At 38.2% G+C, this 15,512-nt stretch overlaps 1 protein-coding gene across 1 annotated transcript in view; it reads left to right on the top strand.

The window, feature by feature from the left end:
• The window catches only part of LOC127574005 (peroxidasin homolog), a 256,921-nt gene that overhangs the window by 102,528 nt on the left and 138,881 nt on the right, over positions 1 to 15,512 (top strand). Inside the window, exon 8 of the mRNA XM_052022598.1 lies at positions 6,214 to 6,331. Within this exon, the coding sequence (XP_051878558.1) occupies positions 6,214 to 6,331 (118 nt within the window). The remainder of the gene's footprint in view (positions 1 to 6,213; positions 6,332 to 15,512) is intronic.

Genomic DNA, 15,512 nt, shown 5'->3' with positions numbered 1-15,512 from the left:
ATAGATAAGGATAAACTGGTTATTGTGTGGCAAAGAAGAGATAAGAAAACAAGATTAGAAGGAATAATATTGAGATTAATAAACTGGTATGGACTGAGGATTAGTTCAGAATCAGAATCAGATTTATTATCACTGACTTAGATGATGTGAAATTTGTTGCTTTGTAACAGCAGTATAGTGCAAAGACATAAAATTACTAAAAAATTACAAAAAATAAATAAATAGTGCAAAAAGAAGGAATAACAAGATAGTGTTCATGAGTTCATGGACCATTCAGAAATCTGACAGTGGAGGGGAAGAAGGTGTCTCTGAATCGTTGAGTATGGTTCTTTAGGTTCCTGTACCTCCTCCCCAATGGTAGTAACGAGTGAGGGTCCTTAGTGATGGATGCCACCTTCTTGAGGCACCACCTCTTAAAGATATCCTCGATGGTGAGGAGGGTCATGCCCCTGATGGAGCTGGCTGAGTCTATAACCCTCTGCAGCCTTTTGTGATCCTGTGCATTGAAGCCTCCATACCAGGCTGTCATGCAACCAGTCAGAATGCTCTCCACCGTACATCTATAGACATTTGTAAGAGTCTTTGATGATATACCAAATCTCCTCAAACCCCTAACAAAGTAGAGCCACTGGCATGTCTTCTAGTGTCGCTGTGTTGGCCCCAGGATGTTGACACATAGGAACCTGAAGCTGCTCACCCTTTTCACCACTGACCCCTCAATGATGACTGGTGTGTGTTCTCCTGACTTCCCCTTCCTGAGGTTAATGGAAGGAGCAGAGAGAGTAGAAGTAAATGGGTCAGTTTTGGGTTGTGACAAGTAGGGTGCTAAGAGATTGGCTCTGGGGCTCCAGCTGTGTATAAATGATATCAATGATTTGGTTGAACAGATCAAATGTAAGTTATCCAACTGAGCTCATGATACAAAGCTGGTGGCAGTGTCAGTTATTAGGAGAATGCAAGGAGACTTCTTGGGAATGTACACAGGATAATTGAATAGGCAAAGACATGGCAGATAGAATATGAAGTTGAAAAATCTGAAACTTTCCTACTTTAGAAGAAAAAAAATTAGGTAAGCAGTGATTGAAAACTGTTGGTATTCAGATGGCCTGGCTGTCCTTATCCATGAACCATTGAAAGTTGAAGTGCAAGTACAGTAAGGAATGAGGAAGTCTAAAGCTACTTTGGTCTTTTATTGTGAGACGATTTGAGAACAGGAGTAAAAATGCCACAGTCCGATTCTAAAGGACCTTAGTGGGGCCTTACCTGGAATAATGTGTAGAGGTCTCATCTCCCTACCTAACAAAGGATACGCATGCAATAACGTACAGTAAAGGTTCACCAGATTGATTCCTATCATGGGGATCTGTTCTTAAAAGGAGATTAAGCAGAATGGGTCTCTACTCTGTTGAATTTAGAAGAATAAGGCATAATCTCATTGAAACATAAAATTCATATTGACCTTGACAGGGGAGATGCAAGGTGATATTTCTCCTGGTTAGAATTTCAAGAACCAGAGGTCAGAATCTCAAAATAAGTGATTGGCCATTCAGAACTGAAACAAGAAGAAATTTCATCACCCAGAATGCAATGAATCTTTGGAAGTCAGTAAGCTGCTGAGGCTCAGTTGTTGAGTAAATTCAAGATAGAAATGATTCTTTTTGATATCATGGGAATTAAAGTTTATGTAGTTATACAGGAGAATGAGCTGAGGTAAAAGATGATTCATAATCTTTAATGATTGGTGAAACAGGCACAAGGGGCCAAATCACCTACTCCTGCTTCTTCTGATCTTACCTGATCACCTTTGAATCCTTTCCCAGAAGCATATTGTCCAAACTTATCACCCTCATTGTCATCGATTCAACATGCTCAGGCACCCTATTGTTATTACTGGGTGCATAACCAATGCAACACAAAGAGCTAATCAGGTCAGATATACCCATCACACTCCCACCCTCCATACCCCAGTAACTCAGGGCAAATAGGGATGTGCATGGCATTCTGGGCATACCAGCTTCATCTGCATGTTATGTGCAATTAATCAAAATTTTCTTTCCCAGTAACATTGTTATCTTACATAAAACAATGTAAATTGATTGAACTATCAACAATCATTTGTCATCAAGGATGCCACTGGATAGAAATTCCTCAACGTTATTATACGGAGAACTCTGCACGAAATGCCCTTTTCCCAGGATTTGAGCAGTTTGCAAAACAGCAATCAGAGAGACAATGTAACTAACTATAATTAGTATTATGTGGCAATTCGGATAACACCCTTTCCTTTTAAGGTTCTCTCCAATGTGATTCTTTATTAGCAGCATCATTCCATTCTAAAGATAAAGAAGTCAGCTGTCAGTATTCTCCCAACGTAGCCCTGCATTAAATTGATGAGATTTTTAAGTGCTTTTAAACCACAGTAAGTTTATTCCCAGCCATGAAAGTAGTGACTCTTAGTAGAGATATCATGATGCTTAAAAAAATCCCTGTCAAATTTCTATTATTAAAATGCATCTGCAAAGCATTTCTTCCCCATTTTGAGAATATCCTCTGTTGTAGAAAATAGAATCAAGAATTTTTTATCTACACTTGGATAGTATCTTACAAAATTTAGTCACCTTTTTCTCCCCCCACAAACATCCATTGCAATTTTTGCTTGGGTCTGTGCCATGGCCCTTTGTGCACATTTGTAAATGGAACAAAAGCTCCATCTATAGCACTGCCGTGTAACCTCTGTTTCTCTTTTCATACCAATATTATGCCATCATAGTCACCTAGCATTTAACTTAAAATCCCACTCAACATTACCTTAGAGGGCAGTAACTCTTCAGATTTAGATGAACAGATTAGTTGAATTGCATTCTCCAAGAAAAAAACTAACTTACTTGTTGTACCATATCACAATGCAACTATGTTCATGTTCATTGTGAACGTGGCATGTAGACAATAGAAGATATTTTTACTTAGGGCTGCAACAGTACCAAATAACAATCTAAGGCAAAAAGGGACAAAGTTCACAGCTCAAGTTGAGTGACCATTACTAAATGACTGGGCTTGAGAGTTCTTTCCATGCAAGCACCATAAATATTTAGAGTTAGATATTTCTGGGACCTTGCTTGCAGAGTAGGGTTTATGTCAATTGAAATTAGAGAAGTTCAATCCCAACAGATAATTTAGACCTCAACTATTTTAAATAATCATTGTTGGTCAAGGTCTGTCTGTCTGTCAGTCAGGGTCAGATACTCCTACAAAATGTGGGCATGGAATTCAACTTAGGCAGGACCACAAAATGAGAAGTACTGAACCAAATACAGAACAGTCAAATGCTTCAATGTGCTAGCTTTGACTGATTAGCTAGAAGTCTGGGAACATTTAAGTCAATGTCAACTGATTTGCAATATTGAGAGGGAAACATCTCAGAGGAATTAAATGATATTCAATTGAACCTTTCATAAAGATGTAAAGATTTTGCAAATTCTGTGAGATCTGTTATCACAATGTCATTAGTACACAGAATCCTGTTCCCAGTTGGAGTGGAGAAACAGATGTGAATGTGTGGAGATTGCTAGCCCTGGCTATGACTGATCAAAAAAATCCCATAACAACCTTCAAGAGACAGCCAATCACTTTTGAATAAATGCCAACCTGTCCAGCATCTATCTTAGATCAGAGAAGTTGGCAACCAATCCAAGAAGCTCATCATATTTTGCAAAGGATCCCACAGAGAAAAGATTGTGTGGTCATAATAGTCCTGTGCAGTGATAAAGCCAAATTATGTTTATGTAAATATACAAAAATTACTGGGTTATAACATTGTGAAGGCTTGGAATTAAAATGTAATGGTTAGCTGATGTAATGCAAGGAGCAAAGTTGGTGTAATAGACTAGGAACATAATTTTCCTCATTAGTGAATGTCTACAAATGAGTCTGACTCCAGATATATAACTATATACAGCTATACAGTGCTTATTGTACAGTGGATTCACAGCATCATTAGTGTCATTACTGGGCTCTCTGGTATTCTCTCAGGTATATCTATCATTGTTACATCCCTGGTTGCAAGATTGCGAAGCATGCATAGCAGCACAATTCACAAGATGGAGCTAGGTGTTTACTGAAAGGTATTAATCTCCCTTTCAGACACCAGAACATTTCTTTAAGTATTCTTATGGTTTTGGTCATTTCTTATTCTCGTTACAATTGCTGGGCATATAAAGAAGTAACCTGAGCCTTGGGAGTAATGTATATGTTTTTATTGACCAGCTATCATCTTGGCTTGTAAGCTACTGATATATTGGCACTGAAGAAATCCAAAAGCATCATGACAGTTCACAGTGTGATGCAACTTTATGTTTACCAAAGGCACTTTCATGTTAACTGGATCCATATGGCAGAGGAGGAAGATCAGGCAGTGCGAGAGGACCATGGCAAATGAGTTCTACACTTGGAACAAACAGACCACGTATTTTTGGGATATACCACCTGGTGCAATATTTAATCTTGAGATCTTGCTGAATCCTGAAAGTTTGCATGAGAGGACAGATAAATTCTGGAAACAGCCCTTACCTAGTAAAGAAGACTGACAGGCTTGCCTCTAAACACAGGCAGTAATTTGGCTGATCCATCAAGAATTCTATTTAGCATGCTTCAATGTAACTGCAGAAGAAAAATTGATGGTTGTATTCAGCCCTGGGCATGCTGTGGAACTTGGAAATCCAGCTGTAAAAATGTAAACGAAAATTTTTTAAAAAATTGCAGATGCTGGAAATCTGAAATAAAAACAGAAAATGCAGGAAACACTCAGCAGGTCTAGCACCATATGAGGAAAGAGAAACACAGTTAAGGTTTCAGAGCCTGGAATCTTCATTGGAACAGGGAAAGACAAAAAAAATAACTTAGTTTTCAGTAGCAGAAAAATGTGCACAGAACTGGTCCAAGTCTTCATGATTCATGTACTAAAGTGGATGTGAGGCCCTGGTCCTCTTCTCACACTGCCTGATCTTCCTGCTCTGCCATATGAATCAAGTCAACATGGAATTCCTTTGGTAAACCCATTAAGAAACTCAGAGATCCTACCTCATTAACTTTATAGAGCTTCAAGGATAATTTTGTATCAGATAGAGCACCAGTTGGTATGGGTCATGGGATGATCTATCAAGAGCAGGAAAGCAGAAATATTTAGAGTATTTAAGTGAAATTGACAAGGTGGATTTGGAGCAATGTTAGGATAAGCAAAGGTGACTCTGCCAGTAGACAGGTCCTAAAGTAGTTTGAGTTTCCTATTTCAGGAAAAAGAACTTAGGGTAGGAATGGCCCCATCAAACTTCTCTGACATGGAGGAGGAATCACAGATATTTGCTTACTCCCCTTCCATTTCTCATACAGTATTTGTCCCAGTGTACTATTGTCCTATATACATATTCAGAATTGATTTAAACTCTGCATTAAGCCAATGGCAGGACAGAAGACCATTCGTCGATTTATCTTTATGATTTTAATGTTTATATTGTCACTTCCTGCCAGGAAGAGAAAATTTCTAAAATACTCTCTGAAGGTAGGACAACATAATGGGTCCTAGGCCTGAAACTTTAACTGTTTCTCTGCACAGATGCTGCCTGACATGCTGGGTGTTTCCAGCATTTTATGTTTCTGTTTCAGAGTTCCAGCATCTACAGCTTATTTGATTTTCACAATGTAGTGGAGACTGCAGAATCTCAAGGGTACATGAGAAGATGAAACTCATAGAATTCAGGATGAGTAACATCACCCTTTCCCAAATCTGCATGCTTCCCACTGCAGCCAAACTTTGTGAAACTCCTTTGTGAAAGAAGTTCACACAGCTGGACTCTGAGCTCAACTTCAGTATTGTACTGACTTGATCTATGCTTTGATATACACCTGCACTGACATTAAATTAGTAAGAACAACTATTATTGTGTCAGATTTTCTAATCCCTTTTTATACTATAAATAATGACCCCAGTAGCTAGTTTTAGATCAAACTAATTTTTAAAACCAAGACAGCTGAACCAAGGTTAGCATACTTAGTCAAATAGAAGAATATGTTCACAAATCAAGACTGATGCACCATTTTCCATTAGATTTATTTAATTACATGTCAAAAGATACAATTCAATGTACTGAAATGAAATATTTTTGCTTTGAATAAGTACACAATTTAAATATCTTGGCAATTCAACTTCTTTATTTCCAGAGAGGCCCCGCATTACTTCAGAGCCTCAAGATGTGGACGTTGCCTTAGGAAATACAGCCTATTTTACCTGCAGAGCTGAGGGGAACCCCAAGCCTAAAATTGTCTGGCTCCACAATAAGTGAGTATGGACATTGATGCAGATGGTTTTGTTCTTTGTTAAACTGTCAGCTTTTTATTTCCTCTAATTTTTTTTAGTATAGTTATTTGAAGATAACTTATGATGCTCTGAAGTAATTAGGACAACCTAATGAAACTGAGTTGAAGTGCAATCTGAGACAGCAGTGTGATAAATTCAAGCAGTATATTAATCATTGACTAAACTGTAATTAGTGAAGATGATAATATGAAAGTAAAAGATTTGATACATTAGTTGTTTAGTTTAACTAAAGGAGCAGGAGCAAAATTGGAAGAAAAATGTCAATAAAGTTTATCTTTCTAACATAATTCTGTATATACAATGACAAACAGTCTCACCAAACTTTGGACTTAAAAATTACAGGAAAGTAAAGGTTCTATGCATTGTAAAGATTTTATAATTTCTACCTGATCTTCCTCTGTTCAGCTGTTGACAACCATTTCCTCAACCATCTCTGGAATTCCCAACCTGCTTGTTTCCACCTTTTGACCTTTCCCTGCTCATCATTTGCCTCAGAATTATATGGAACTACATGGAATATACAACACAGAAAAGCTGTGCCTTAGTAGTTTGTGCAAGGTTTAGTTCTCATCTAATTCTATTAGGATAACCCTCCAGAAGCTTCTCCCTCATTTGCTTCCCATGAAATGTACCAAAACAATTCATATTGATTACTCCCTGTGGGACCAAATTCTGTATCTCTAAAAGTCTTTGGTGAAAGAACTTGTTCAGAATTCACTATATTTTATTGAATATTTTAGTCTTGCCCTTCCTCAAGACATTACTCATCCCAGCTTTCTTGCTACTTTACTTCCCATGCTTGAATGGAGTGATTGAAATATTTTTAAAACCTCCAACAAATGTTCAATAGGAGTTTAAAATCATGTTTCTATTTTTTTAAATTCTGTCAGATGTTTTTAATTTGTTATGGCCTTCCTGATGCATCGTAACTTTTAATATTTTACTCCTCTATCCCAATTAGGTTCTTGTTTGTTGAATATATAATTTACTTATTTTTCTCTATCAAAATGTAAAACCGCATTTCCCTGTGTTGAAATTCATTTTCCAATTCCTTCCCATTTGGAAAGTTTAACACTGTATTCTTGGAAACTGTTGCATCCAATCCATTTAAGGTATCTTACATTGTATACCTTTTGGTAATCTACATATATCACATCTATGACATTACATTTCATGTTGTTCAAGAAATTCAGTTACAAGATTTTGATTTTTTCGGCATTATACAATTTTTCCCATTGTAACGATCATTTCTTAATAATTCCACAGCACTCCAGAAATTCAACGTAGTATTTTCTGATGTGAGCAACCCTTGTACAACTTATGCAGTTCCCCCATGTAATGTTCCTTTGGAGCATTGCAGAGGAACTTAGATCCTCTGATTCTCTGAATTCCCAGTATTCCCAACCTTCTCATCATCCTGATTTCCCAATCCTCTGAGGCTTTCCTGATCCAGACCACTGCACTCTCATATCCCCCAAGGATCATTTCTCTTGCCTGTTGCCTAATCACAGCCCTGATCCTCAGTCTCTGATTCTTAACTATTTTGACAGTGACAGAGGCCATTTGGTCCATCAAGTCCATGCCAGCTCCCCATTGAGCAATCCCATTAGTCCCATTCACCTCTCCTTATTTTTCTTCAAGATCTGCAGCTTCTCTCTCACATGCCCATCAACTCTCCTTTGATTCCTTTGCTACTGACCTACACCAAGGGGCAATTTACAATAGACACTTGGGATGTCAGAGGAAAGTGGTACAATTGACGGAAACCCAAGCAGTCACAAAATGCAAATTGCACAGACTCAGCCACCGAGGTCAGGATTGAACTCAGGTCCCTGGAGCTGTGAGGCAAAATACTACACCACCGTGATGGGAGTTCCTCCACCTACCTGCATCAGCAACCCAACCCAAATCCTTTGGCTGCCCACCCTCCCTTTTACCCTGAACACCATTTCAGTTCTGGGAAAGGGATAAATTCCATTGAGGAAAGTGTGCAACATCCTTTCAGTAGCCTCTGAGGCCTCTGCGATGCTGCTGGAGATATCCTAATAACTTTCTTCTTGCCAGTATTCCAGCCATTCTTTAGTTCCACCATCTAGTATAGCCCTCTTCTTAAATTTAGACATATATTAGCCATCCATCTGTCCCCTTACAATATTCCACTCTTGCTTAAAATATTAAATATATGCATTGTCAGCATTCCTATCTATCTTTTAAACTGCTTTAAGATGGGTGGAGCCAATCCAGCTGGACTAGAGATGCATTTATCATGGATTTGAGGCAGGAATAGGAACCCAAGTCTAAATAAAAACTATAATAAATGTACAAAATTATCCATTAAATGAGCAGCAAATTTTAGGTGTATGATGGAAAATGGACTATCAATCATATGGAGAATCAAGAAGTATAAAGGAAAATACTGGAGTCTATCTTTGATAGCTGTGTTTTTTTTGTGCATTGAGTTACTTCAGAACAGGAGCCAGTGAAGGCAGATTTATTGTTTCTGCCTTCAGATGGTACAGTGATTTTATCTGTGCAGTCTTTGGAGCGGATGTTATTTATTTAGTTCACAGCCAGTGATTTATTTTGAATAACCAAAATAGAATAACAGTCAATATTATAAACTGACGCATGGAATTAATCATTGCTTTGTGGTGCTGTATTAAAATGCAATCAGAAATTGGGAATGGTATTTAATTGATCAATCTTTCTCTAACTGGTAATGTGCCAATAGATTAGAAATTAAAGCCAATCTTTCCACTGTGTCTGTTGCAACTGGAAAACCTGAATAAAAGCACTCTGTTCACTAACAATACTATTGCTTTAGGGTCCTTGGATAGTTCTGTCATTGTAAAAAATGAAGCTGATTCTTCAGATGTAAGATTTGGGTTCAATTAAGGTCTTAACTCAGACACACAATAAAATTGAAATGAAACAAAACCTGGAGCAATATCCTTTGTAGCGATAAACTTTGCAGTGACAAATGTCAGAGGTATTTTTTTACACCATTCAGACCCCTCTGGTTTGATCTGATTGTTTTAGTGAGGTAATGATGTTATCACTTTAAAATACCACCAGGTAGAGTGACCTGAGGCAATATTGCAGCACTTTATGGAATCTTGTATCCAGTCACTCCAACAAACCAACTGGTTTGAAATGGCTTTATCTACATCTGTACTTAGTACAGATTGAGAAAAAAAAACATTTTTGCTTTGCTCCACTGCCATCTCCATATACCAATGTGCATACTTCATCAGCCACAATGAAATGAAGCAATTTACCATTGATTTATAGTTATCATTTGCAACAAGAAAGTATAAGCACTGCAAATGATGTGATAATTTTCATGTTAAATTATCAAAGTTTCACTTTATTATTACCAAGCCATCTATGTGGAATGTATAATTATTTCCTTGAAAATTAAAAGAAAACTTGCAACACAGCTTCACAGAAACCTCTAAACTGGGAGCAATCTTGGAAAATAATTATTCTAGTTATACCTTTTATTGTTATTTCTGTTGCAAAATAATTGGTTGAAAGGAACTTGCATTTAAATAGCAACTTTCACCATTTCTGAATTCACTACACAGGCAATTAATTATTTTGATGTATGAATAGTTTTATTATGTGCATAAACACAACAGGGCAGGACATGCCCAACAGAATGCAAATTGGATAAATATCCCATTTTAGCTTGGTGTTGCTATTTCAGGAATAAAGGTTGATCAGGACACCAAGAGAAATCTTACCCTTTTAGTAGTACCAGGGAAAGACAGGTAACCGACAAATATCAATTTTGACAATGCAGCCTTTCCTCAATACCTCACTGAAATGCCAGTCTAAAACACGCAATCAGCTCTTGGTTAGGCCCTTTATCTCAGAGGTCAGTGATCTACCATTCATACAGGCTGATATTGGCTTGAAACCTGATTATGAGAATTCTGGTTTTTTTCTACCTTGGAGAGCATAGAAACTTTGAGGAAATCTAATGCTGTAAAATAATGACAGGATTAGATTCTGTCAGAGTGCATAAGCATTTCAGCTGGATCGACATGGAGGAATTAGAAGCATTATTACCAGTAGAAAACTGTAGAGTTAGGTTGGTGCTAACAGAGATTTTCATTTGAGAGCAATAATCCATATCTAGAATAGATTGTTAGTATGTGTAAACAGGCCTTAAAGAGGATGCTGGATGAGTTCCCAGTAGCTATTTAGCTCAACATAAATTTATAAACTTTGATAAGATAAGAAATCTTTATTAGTCACATGTACATCAAAACACACAGTGAAATACATCTTTTGCGTATAGTGTTCTGGGGGCAGCCCCCAAGTATCGCCACGCTTCCGGCACCAACATAGCATGCCCACAACTTCCTAACCTGTACGTCTTTGGAATGTGGGAGGAAACACGGAGCACCCGGAGGAAACCCACACAGACACGGGGAGAACATACAAACTCCTTACAGATAGCAGCCGGAATTGCACCCGGGTCGCTGGCGCTGTAATAACATTACGCTAACCGCTACACTACTGTGCTTGCTTGTTTTCAGGGATGAGGGAGAAATTTCTGTACCTTTTCCTAAATCTGTCTTGGAGTAATTTTTACTGAACAGGAAAGTAAATAGGAATCATACTTGTGGGGCTGCCCCTTGCATTGCTGGTTCTTGTGATTATGCTGGTTTTTAATGTTGATCAGCTGGAAATTCTGGGACATTCATTCAGCAACAGCTGTGTAGCATAGAAGAATTCTCCCCTGTGATCCCACCTGAAATCAGACAAGAGTGTAATGGAGAATGATGACATTTTTTGGTGTAGCAACCTCTTGCTGCATCATCATTGCCATCAGAATTTCCCTTCCCGTGTTATCTCCCTATCATTCCCCCATCAGAGATTATTGTCTTATCCCTGACCAAAAACATCAGCAACAGAGTTCAGCCTTGGTTCCCAGGTGATTTTCCTAGCCCTGCCTCACCAATTGCACTTAATGGCAGTTTCTGATTATCAAATGTAAAGTGGCAATAAACTTAAGGAAATGGCAGTAACGCGTGTAAGCACTGAAATAAAGGAGAAAGACACAGCAATATTTTGGGAGTAGAGAAAATAGAAATCGGGCCTGGGGTGCATGGACTGTCAATCAAATGTTCTCACCTACTCTGGTATTAAGCTTCGTGGATAACTATGTTTATCCTGGTAAATGATGAGTATCAACTACACTGCTGTATGAACCCTATAGACTCAGAAGCCATTGAATCCTGGGAATCTCTGGCCCATGACTGGTCAAAGTGGTGAAGAAGCATTTGGTTGGTATTGAGAACCTCAAGGCTGTGCATAAGGGACACACAGAAACCCTGTGTAAGGTGGCAGTAGAAGTACAACCTCACACACACACTACATGTCTACCTGTCCATCAGGAATCTTCTGACCTTCTGCAGCATCCGTGGAAGAGCCTCATCCACTACCTCAGAGCTCACAGAATCAGCGAGTGAGCAAGTCATCCTCAATCCTGCAGAACTTGCATAAGAAGAAGAAGAAAATTGAGTTGGTTAAATTTCCTGTTGGTTATGAACCCATAAATGTTGATGGCGAGAGACACAGGAACAGACCTGCCCTTGAATGTCAATGAGAAAACTTTTTTTTTCCTTATAGACTATTGTTAGTTGAATGTTTCATTCTGCAAGTTTTACCTGGCACTTTCCAAGCTTGAATATTGCCCAAGTACTGCTCTACACTAGCCAATTGAAAGAGTTGAGGACATGTAAGTTATAAGTACCAGAACCTCCAATGTCACATCTGAGAATCTGTGCAACCTCTCTCCTGGTCCTTGACCCATCCTGAATCCTGTTGCAGTGTGTCAGCGTCACACTCCACACCTTCAGTGGAAGTCCGTGTCGAAACCCCATAAAGATTACTGCTAATCTATCTAATCAGTACTTCCGTGCTAAACCAGCAACATCCCCAGACAAGATCTCCCACTTTCTCCTCATCACTTCAGTGCTAAACCATCAACTTTCCCAGACAAGATCTGCCACTTTCTCCTCATCAGCAAGAACTAATTTCAATTCTGCATATCTTACCCCAAAGAGTTTAAGATCCAGAATTCTTTACTATTCATGTTATTCTTGAATGGAACCTTCCCAGAAGAACCTGCAGAGCATTATGTTTTGAAATTTACAGAAAAACATTATTAGTAACACATTGAGTATTATTGTAAAAGACACCACCTATACTATTTTTGAGGAACCTTGGTAATTTCTGCATTAAGCTCATTTATACAAGAACGTTTGTATCCTTAATTTGTTAGTTCTGCTCAGTGAACCAAATGGTAGCTGTTAAGAAGGCAAACCATAATCCACATAATCACATCCAGATACAAAAATAACAGGTTTTCTTCAATAAAAGCTAAAATTGTATTATTTCCAGATGCACAGAATATCAAATCAATATGCCTTTCAGTGAACTTTCAAAGCTGGGACAATTCGCATCAATACACATCCCAATGATGAATAAAATATGATATATTTTTATACAATACATTCTTGGTATTCATTGATTCCCAATCCCTTGATACCACAGATTTAAAATGCTTATCGACATAGTTATATCATTTCTTTGCTGTCTCTTATAGTTGGATGTATATCTCTCCCCACTGAAACCTTTGTCCGGGCTTTGGGTATTGTGAAGCCTTCTCTCTTATCTTATTGAGAGCAAAGACCTCAGAACCTGGCTATTACTTTGTGGAATTGCCTCATTAAGATGTAATTCTCCCCTTCCAACGTGTTAAAATTTCCTCAGAACTCATCTCTTCATCCAAACTTTTGACTTCAAATCTCAGTGTTTGATTTTCATTTTTTTTTGTAATATTAACTGAATTCTGTGAATGCAAGTTGTTACAGGATTCCATTTGTATCACAGACACCTAAGACATAAATGCCAAGCAGACATGAAGGCATTTGCAAATGAAATTTTACAAAGCATTATAATGTTTTTGTTTAATAATGATGTCCTTAGCAGAGACATTTATTGCCCAAGGTTAATAAAAGAAGACTCTTGAGGATCCAGTTCTAATGGATTTTAATTTTTAGTACAGATAAATGGTGTTATTTTGATGAAAGGGCGAAAACAGAGATGAAATAGATGCTCTGTGATAAGACGCCCTCTGTTCTTAGCTTGCAATTTTGTTTTAAATTGCAGGCAGCTGTAGTTTGAACTTGCCTCGAGACACCGGTTTAGCATTCAAGCACTGATTAGACAGAGTTTCTGTGGAGTACACTTTGTGGATTTTCCATACCGACTTCCATTGAATATGTGGAATGTGAGGCTGATGCACTGCAGCAGGTTTCAGGATGGGTCAGGGATTGGGAGAGAGGTTGCACAGATTCAGACACTGACTTCCAGGTGAAGAGAAGTTAAGGGATGTCTTGTTCTTGCAATGGGAAGTAGTCCAAGTCACCCTTCTGTCCTTCTCTCCTGCTGCTGTGATTGGCCTCATTATCTCTTCTCATTCTTAATTCAGACCTAGAGAGAATCTACCAGGATGATGATGTCCATGTCCCCCTTTCCCAACCCCATCACCTTTCGTCTTGTGATTTTGAAGTGGAATAGCACACCACACATTCTATTTCGGCAAAATACATAGAAAACTTACTAATTAATTGTTGCTCGGGTGTAAAGAATTGGTAAAGTATCCCAGAAAACCTACCCAGTTGTTTCAATAGCCCTTTCCAAATTCTGATAGCAAGAGAATAATAAAAAGTTGTACACCTTTGATTGTTCTGAGGATTCTGAAGATCAATTAATCAGCCGCTGACTGTGAGGTGAGAATGTTAAATCAAGCATGGGTGAGCAAAATAAAGCACAAACTTTGTTAATAAATTCCAGCGGAAAACAAGACTCAAGTGGCAATAAGCTGCTCAGTAATAATCTGAGTGAATGTTCCTGGAACTGGTGTCAACCCAATTACCAAAATGGTATCTTGTGATAAATGCACCTGCATCAGTACTTCAGCTCAAGGCCCCACCTTAACCACTTGGAGGCTCTTGAGCAGCTGAATGAGATGCTAAAAACTGTCTGCAAAATGATTTAGTAAGAAGTAATAACTCAATCTATTTATCTTTCATATTTCACCATGGTCCATTGACCACAACTCGAACTCACTCAGAAAACTGCAATTGATCTTATGCTGGTAAGGGAGTGAGAGTAATATTCGTGGATTACTCACAGATGATTATTAATGGGAAGCATAAGGACCTACCTGTGTGCAGTTGCTGGATGAGTTTGGTTTGGATTGGGTTTTGAAGGCCTCTGTGAATGAATAATCCCTCTTTTTTCCCTCCTAAGCCCCCACAACCCAACCACACACTCTTTTGTTCCAGTTTGCATCATTTTTGGAACTCAAGCATCTCAACAATACTAATGTTATAAATACCAACAGTTCCAGTCTAATCAGGTAATCATCTCCTGACATTGTGCAGTGCTATAGGATTAATATTGGAAGTCATTAGCCAGTTCAACCCACCAGTTAGTGGTATGCAGCTGTTGAATTTCGACTTTAGAATTAATACCACAGGAGAAAGCGGTGTCTGTGATATGGATGCAGTGTCTTTACTGAAATTGCATGGAAAGACTATGATCAGGACAATGACAGAAAAGTAAAGTACATCAGGGATATTGTCTGTGTCTGTAGCTCTCTCTAAAGGTGCTGGAGAATAGCCATAAATTAATCTAACAAAGTGCTTTGTTAAACAAAAGAATTTAGTAAGAGAAAGAGAATTTATTTTCTACGAGCTGGTTCTACCTTATTGAAAAGACGTTGGTGACATGGTACAATTCTAAAGGGCCACACTCACAATATTACATTAGCCAGATACATTGCATTTCCTTCTATTCTACTAAATCATTAGCCATGTAACCAGATTACCTGTGGTAGCTTTTGACTTCTAGTGATGCAACCTTCAAACTAAAGTTCTGTGGACTATACTGAAACAATGCAGTCACTGGAACACTACAATTAGGAAGCTTAACATCCTTAACACGGGACAACAAGGGTGATTCAAGGTAGATATGAAGCAGTTTTTCCATTTCTAGATTCCCAATTTAGAGTGAATTTGTTGGCAATGTTATACTGGAAACCCATACTGATTTTACA

Source organism: Pristis pectinata, chromosome 9 (assembly GCF_009764475.1).
Source record: "Pristis pectinata isolate sPriPec2 chromosome 9, sPriPec2.1.pri, whole genome shotgun sequence".
Lineage (NCBI taxonomy): Eukaryota > Metazoa > Chordata > Chondrichthyes > Rhinopristiformes > Pristidae > Pristis > Pristis pectinata.
This window is presented reverse-complemented; position numbering and strand designations above follow the sequence as displayed.